The sequence below is a fragment of the Danio aesculapii genome, chromosome 16 (genome assembly GCF_903798145.1).
Source record: "Danio aesculapii chromosome 16, fDanAes4.1, whole genome shotgun sequence".
Taxonomy (NCBI): Eukaryota; Metazoa; Chordata; class Actinopteri; order Cypriniformes; family Danionidae; genus Danio; species Danio aesculapii.
The window spans coordinates 26,838,054-26,845,037 of NC_079450.1; the positions used below are offsets into that span (position 1 = coordinate 26,838,054).

Below are 6,984 nucleotides of genomic sequence, written 5' to 3' on the forward strand. Positions count from 1 at the left end.
AAATGCTCATTTTAGAACATTCCGGACGGCACTTTAGAGGCTTTTGCATCTGAACTATTCATATGAAGAGTTCATGAGCAAAAGCCTCTGAGCCATTGTGTGGGTTCTGTAATTTCATTTGTTCAGTTCTTTTCACTGCCTTTAAACATGTTTTAGCAAGTTGCCAGTGAAAACTAAGTGAAATGAGAGTTTGCATTTTATGAATAAGCTTGATCAGCTTCCAAATGCCATAAACAAGTGATAAAACTGCTTAAAACAGTGAAAACCATCATTCGTTTTTGTTTTATACATTATATGCAGTATTAAACTTGTTTTAACAGGTTGCCAGTGAATACCGAGTGAAAATAGAGATTTTACACAAGTGCCCATTTCTGTGTAGCAGGAATCAGCTTTGTCAAGCTTTTTTTAAAAGTGAAATAACTGAAAAAAACATGGGAGGCTGAGAAAATGCTCATTTCAGAAGAAATTATCAGACAGCGCTGAGACTTCTCCTTCTGAACTTGTAAATACATCTGACCAAAAGTGACAAACAGCAGCAGTCAAATCAAAACGCTTTTTTAACGGAAGTTCAAAAGCAAACTAAGAATAAATACTCCCTCTAGTGGTGGACTCGGTTTAAAGTTGATTTATTATTGTACATTAGTAATTTACAAATACAGCTAAACAGTCAAAGTTCCAAGGAGAATTAAATCTATAAAACAAAATAATTCATTAACTAGACACCAAATACAGATTAAATTACAATGAACAGCTTTCACATTTTTTACAGCTTTAAGAGTTTAGTCCAGAGTTGTTTTTATGCAGACAATCATTTATACAACTTCCTGCACAATGGACAGTGAATGTAAACAGTGGAAATGTGCAGAGATGACCAGTCAAGTGAAGAACAGACCTACTAAATACACACTGTGCCATAACTAGTCAACAAATTATTTTTAACTCTTTAGTGGGCTTTAAGATCAACACTCAAACATTTAAGTAGATTGGTCTTTCTTCTAAATGACATCTTGTGTCAAAGACAATGAAGTGTCTAATTTTTATATATATATAAAAACAAACATTGTCAAGCTTAGTCAATAAACTAAGGTTTGAGAGAGATATATACAGTAGTTAATCATTGGTTGATTGACTAAGCTTGACAATGTTTACACTCACACCTAATCAACTAAAGGATTAATTTATAGCTCTCTAGTCAATCCTTAGTTGATTGACTAAGTTTGACAATATAGTTGTGTGTGTTTGAATATTAAAATTTAAAAAAAAAAAAAAAAAAAAAAAAAAAAAAAAAAAAAAAAAAAAAAGTCACATTTCCACAACACTTTAAACAAGACGCCCGTGTCAATAATAATGTGAATTTATGTCTTGAAATGGTACTTAAACAAAAACGATTCAAAAGCAAGATTAAAAATCCTGTATTTTAATAAGATAAGACACATTTAGATATTTAAGAATTGGAAACAAAGGCAACATACAGAACATTGCACATCCAAGAAAATGGACAATAAAAACAGAAAATTCCTTTTGAAACGTTCATAAAATCAACATGTTTCAGCTACATGACTGGATAACAGGCATATGAGGCGATTCCACACATGTTGTTCTTGTTTCTGGCTATACGGATGTAGCCACCATCTCCAAAGCGTGTACCCCAACTGTTGAAGCAAAGGAGAGGGAAAAATAAATAAATATCCATTAACTTGAACTCGGCATAATTTAACAGATGCTCTTATACAATTCTTTAAGTGAGTTTTTCTATAAACATTGCCATCTGACTGTACCTGTTTTTGACCAGCCAATAGTCCTGTCCAGAAAGTGTACCATATCCCACGACCAGCACTGCATGGTTGACTCTTTTAGTACAGGTTGGGTCATTGTAAACTCCTGTGCACAGTAGAGATTTACAATTGAAACTGCCCTAATAACATCACTTTGTAATCAAACTGATTGACTTGAGAAACAGAAAAATGCTTTACCACTGTGGTATAGGACAAACTGAGGCCGGGTGGCATCGATGGCCACTGAAACTGGTCCGACACTGGCCACTGCCTGCTTGAGGGCATTTTCATCTCCCTGACGGACGAAATAGTACTTAGTGCAGTTTGCTGCACGCTGGGATGGACTGTATTTGCACTGTTGTTGCTGTAAGACATTTAATACATTACATATTAGAATGAACATATAATGAATTCTAGTATATTAAAACAAAAAGAAATGTATACATTTATGAACGCGCGCACAAAAAAAAAAAAAGTGTTCAATATTAGTTTGAAGTCACACAATTGACTTACCACTCCTCGATAAGGGTAAGCAGAATCTGAAGCAATGCCACCATTATCAATAACATACTGGAAGGCATCACTCATAAACCCGCCATTGCAGCCCTTGTTGCCGTATTTGGAGGAACAGTCCACCAGGTTTTGTGGACTGAGGTCCACCAGCTTTCCAGTGGTCTTCTTCAGCTGACCTTCAAGAGCGCCAACAGAGCTGAATGCCCAACAAGAACCACAAGCACCCTGATGTAGAGACAGAAGCGTGATTAAAAACAGACAATTCTAAGACAGCAGAAACAAGAAAAATTGGTTTCAGGTTTGACCATCCAACTAATAATAATAATTTCCCTCAGAGTTCAGGCACACCCAGGATGGTATGACCTTTCCTTAGAAAACGGATAACCATGAGGAAGTAATAATAATAAATAAAAAAAAAAATAAAAAAAAAAAAAGGGGGGGGGGGGGGGGGAGATCCTCACTTGGAGCTCAATGGCTATTTTAACACCCATCACTTGTCAAAAGTAGGCATGGGCCAGTAGATTTTCTGGCAGTATGAGAACCTTGGATAAACACAGTTTGATGATTACTGCTCTTAAATGTGTTCTTTAAATGTCTGGGTAAAAAAAAAAAAATAATAATAATCATTTAAAATTCAATAAAAATATTCCCCTTTGAAAAATATACATTTTATTTTGAGAAACATTTATAATTTGGAGCTGTAAACATGTCAGGCCAAATGGTTAAATCATTGACATCTGCTGTTTGTGTTAGGTTCCAAATAAGAAGTCTTTACAAATTAAAACCACATCTTTGGATATTTTCTGCTGGAGACCACGTGGTCCTTTATTTGGAGGGAGAAAAAAATCTAATATAGGAACGATATGGCAGTAAGGTTTTGGCAGTTTTAAAACCTTGAGTTTTGCAGATCGTGGTATACCTTGAACACTGATATGGTCCCATGCCTAGTCAGAAGATTTGTTCAACAGAAGAAACCAAACTTTGAAGCAAAGATTAGGATTCTCCTTTGAATTTGGGAGGGGTAAGGAATTATTTTTTTTTTATAAAAACACCTATACGAATAAGATCAAACATAACCACATTCACACCTGCATCTTCACGCTGGATACATAGCCCTTCTCTCTCCAGTCCAGTGAATCTGGGACAGCATCACCAGAAGAGCCCACAAAATTAGCAATTTGTCTTTTAAAGCCAGGAGGAACATGGGTCAACGCTAATGTTTGCAGAATCTCCTCTGTTGTCTGTGAAAGACAAATAGAACAATGATGACAAATCTAGTAACTAAGACAATACCCTTCATAGACAAAATTAAAAAAAAAAAAAAAAAAAAAAAAAAAAAAAAAAAGGTAAATGTACTACAAGACATCCTGCTAGTTTCAGAACTTCCTTAATTCAAAAATGTCTTTGAAAAAGTATTCGAAACACTGACTCGGTCTCAAAGAAAACACAGGATTCAAGCAAGAGCCAAAATAACAGAAGTGCAACAAAGCGTCAGAAGTAGCACATTAGATCATTATTAGCTTCTCAGTGAACAAGTAAATCAGAAGTGCAGTGTTCAGTATTTTGGTGGCCATGTTTACAAATTGAAGCATCTGTATGGCAAGTAGAGGTTCAACAGCAGCACATTTCAGGAGCAGAGTTCCTTTCAGCACCTGGGCCCCGTTTCAGAAAGATGATAAAGTAAAAACTCAGCATGTTAAACTTGAAATGAGAACCTCTGAGTTTTTGGGTTTCAAAATGGCAGGCTTGTCAAATTCAAGCAGGGTCAGTCAAAATTTCTGAAAGAGGTAACTTTTACTCAGAGTCAGTTACTGTGGCATCTTAACCTGTGAACCTAACATGGTCAGGAGCAGGTTTTATTCTCTAAACTCAGTTTGAGACTAAGACCTAAGCCATTCATTGCCTACATTTCAGTCACAAAGAATTTAAAAAAATAGTTACAAGAATGGCTTGTCCTTTAATAAATTAGCTAAAATTCACAGACCTTCAACAAGGACATGTACGGTAACTAGATAAATGGGATTGTTCTAGAACTCTAGTACCGCTTGCATTCTAAAATGTTTTCAACCTCTACCACTTGATCACACATACATTTAGGCAGACACACACAAACGCACTTTCAAATCAATTACTTGAATATTAGAAATGGCCAACGTGAGTAAAGGTGGGAGAATTTAAGCATTTCCACTGACCACAAGAGAAGGTTATTTGCGTTGTCAAATTTGTTGTAGAAACTAGGCAGTAGCCTATTTTCTGCAATTACATCTGAAATAACTTTAAAATTATGGCTAATCCATCCAAGTGAAAAGTCAATAAACGGCACATTACATTGCTTCTTTAATTATATTTAATCACTTTAAATATTTTAAATGCAAACTTAAGCATCTATGTTTTCCCATACTAACTGTCTGTTTCACCTATGCAGAGTTGCTTATTTTTTAAAATATATGGTCATATTTGCTAACTTTGCATGAGTACATAGCTTAGCTGGGGAAAGTGGAGAAAAAAAAAAAAAACACTTTCTTCTCCAGATATTGTAATGGTGACTCAATATCTGCACTCCATTGATAGTGGCTTTTTACAGTCGGTGTCTGAATGTTTACTCTGACTTGATTGACCAAAATCTGAAACCAAAATCTGAGTTTAAAATCTCTCCGCAAGTCAACTCAGAGTTCAAGTTTAAAGTTAGAGTTGGTTGAACCTCCTTACTGAAACAGGCCTCTGGTGTATTTTTACTGCAGCGGTAATGCATTTATCATAGGGGAAGGGAAGAGCGAGAGAAAAAAAATAAATATATTGGAACAAATAATGCATTCAAATTTAAAGTAGCTTAAATTCCACATTATGCATACATTATAATTATATTACATTAGCGTTAGAATGTAGCTGGTGGTCTTAAATACACCTTTAAAAAAAATAATTACATCTCACTGTGGAGGTTAAAAAGCATACCATTCTTTATAAGCCACAACTTTTGACTTGCAGGTAAAGGAGGTATAGGTCAAAGCTCCAGTAGATCTGCAGACGGTAGGTCATTTACAAAATTTAGACATCTTGCTGGCCCACACGTGAAAATACACAAATAGAATAGGTTTAATATTTAATAGAATTATTAATATTTGCTCAAAGATCTGTGCTAAAGTTGCTTTTCAGATAGCACTGCAGACACTGTTAGAAAGACAGATGGCCACAATAGTGTTTCTACCAATATTCTGCTCACCACTTCTCCTTTGCTCACACGTGTGGTGTAAAACCAGCATAGAGGCTATCTGATTGAGAAAGTCAATACATTTTTTCTCTTTTTAGGTGTGGCAATTGTGATCACGCCTCATGTATAGGTTCTTAAGAGACCAAACATGGAAAGGTAGTGTTGCATGCCAGCATGGTTTTGTCATATGCAAACTGAAAACATAAGGTTTGTAAAGGCATAGAAACGAAGCTATTTATTCTCACCATGTCACCCATGTGGTTCATAGACAGGTCATATGAATGCATGCCCATGGAGGCCTCTAGGTTGTGAACGGTGATCAACTGAAGGTTTCTCTCCCACAACTGCCTCCTGCCAAGTTCCTCAACCTGCAACGTTAAAGAAACCATACATGTGTGGAGTTATGATAAAGATCAGCTGCAAATGCCACATTGACACCAATATACTACAACAAATAGCATCAATAATCAAATAATTGCAATAATGAATCTGCAAAACAACAGCCATAGCAGCTTATGATAACGGATTACGAACTCATCTTCCTCACCTCAGTAGTGTACAATTTGCCATTGGTCTTCTTCCACAGCTCCCAGTGCTGGTCTAGATTAGTGTTGAAATGGGCCAGTGCTGCGCTACAACACACAGCAAACAGCAAGCTCCCAAACATCATGGCCTGATAAGAGAGATACAGATGGTCAAACAGTGACATTTTATCTGTTAATGCATTCAGTGTTGTGTTAACACCTAAAATAAAGATCAGTCCACGAATCAACCGCAGTACGAAGACGTCATTTCATTTAGAGAGGCTTCAGCGACCAGCAGTATCAGTGGTGAACAAATTTAATAATAAAAAAAAAAAGAAAAGGACAATTTGTCTTAACACTTGGAGTGTTTACGGTTTCCATGACTAGTGCAACCTCAATTGGTTGCCTCTTATCACGATTTCATTTACTAGAGCTTGAGTAGATTTACAACCCAATCAGAATACTAAAAGTAAAAATGTATTTGTCGTCGTCTCAACCAGATGGATAAGGTAAATTAAACTACTAAAAACAAAATTGAGATTAAAAAAAGGGCTTGAGAACAAGTGGAGTACGAAAGAAACTAATTAAACTAGCACGGCTGTTTGATTGACTTCACCTGATGCTTCTTATATTTAACGCTACATAAAACGTGTATTTTTGAGCGTTTTCCTCTTAAAACACAGAGCTAGTGTACTGCAAACATATTAAAGAAAAACACTGGCAACAGTAACTGCAGGGAAAAGCTCGATTAAACAATCGTTACCACATAAAATAAAACCGAAAGAGAAACTTTTTGAAAGGAAACCCCCTATGAGTTAGTTATATTTACTAACAAGACAAAACAGCTTAAAGTGAACGAGAAATGAAGTAAAATCGCATCTCATCTTACCTGTGCACTCTCGTTAGGCTGCACTTCTTGTCGTCTGAACAGGAGGTGGTGATGAGCAACTGTGAGTTCCTGCTT

At 36.0% G+C, this 6,984-nt stretch overlaps 1 protein-coding gene across 1 annotated transcript; it reads right to left on the minus strand.

The window, feature by feature from the left end:
* Window positions 1–1,396: 1,396 nt before the first annotated feature.
* On the minus strand, window positions 1,397–6,984 carry LOC130242802 (cathepsin S-like). The gene is made up of 8 exons (XM_056474717.1): window positions 6,910–6,984; window positions 6,044–6,169; window positions 5,742–5,864; window positions 3,377–3,529; window positions 2,289–2,513; window positions 1,974–2,139; window positions 1,779–1,881; window positions 1,397–1,652 (listed from the first exon to the last, which is right to left on the minus strand). The coding sequence occupies exons 2-8, from the start codon at window positions 6,164–6,166 to the stop codon at window positions 1,553–1,555; spliced, it is 993 nt and encodes a 330-aa protein (XP_056330692.1). The 5' UTR covers window positions 6,167–6,169; window positions 6,910–6,984; the 3' UTR covers window positions 1,397–1,552.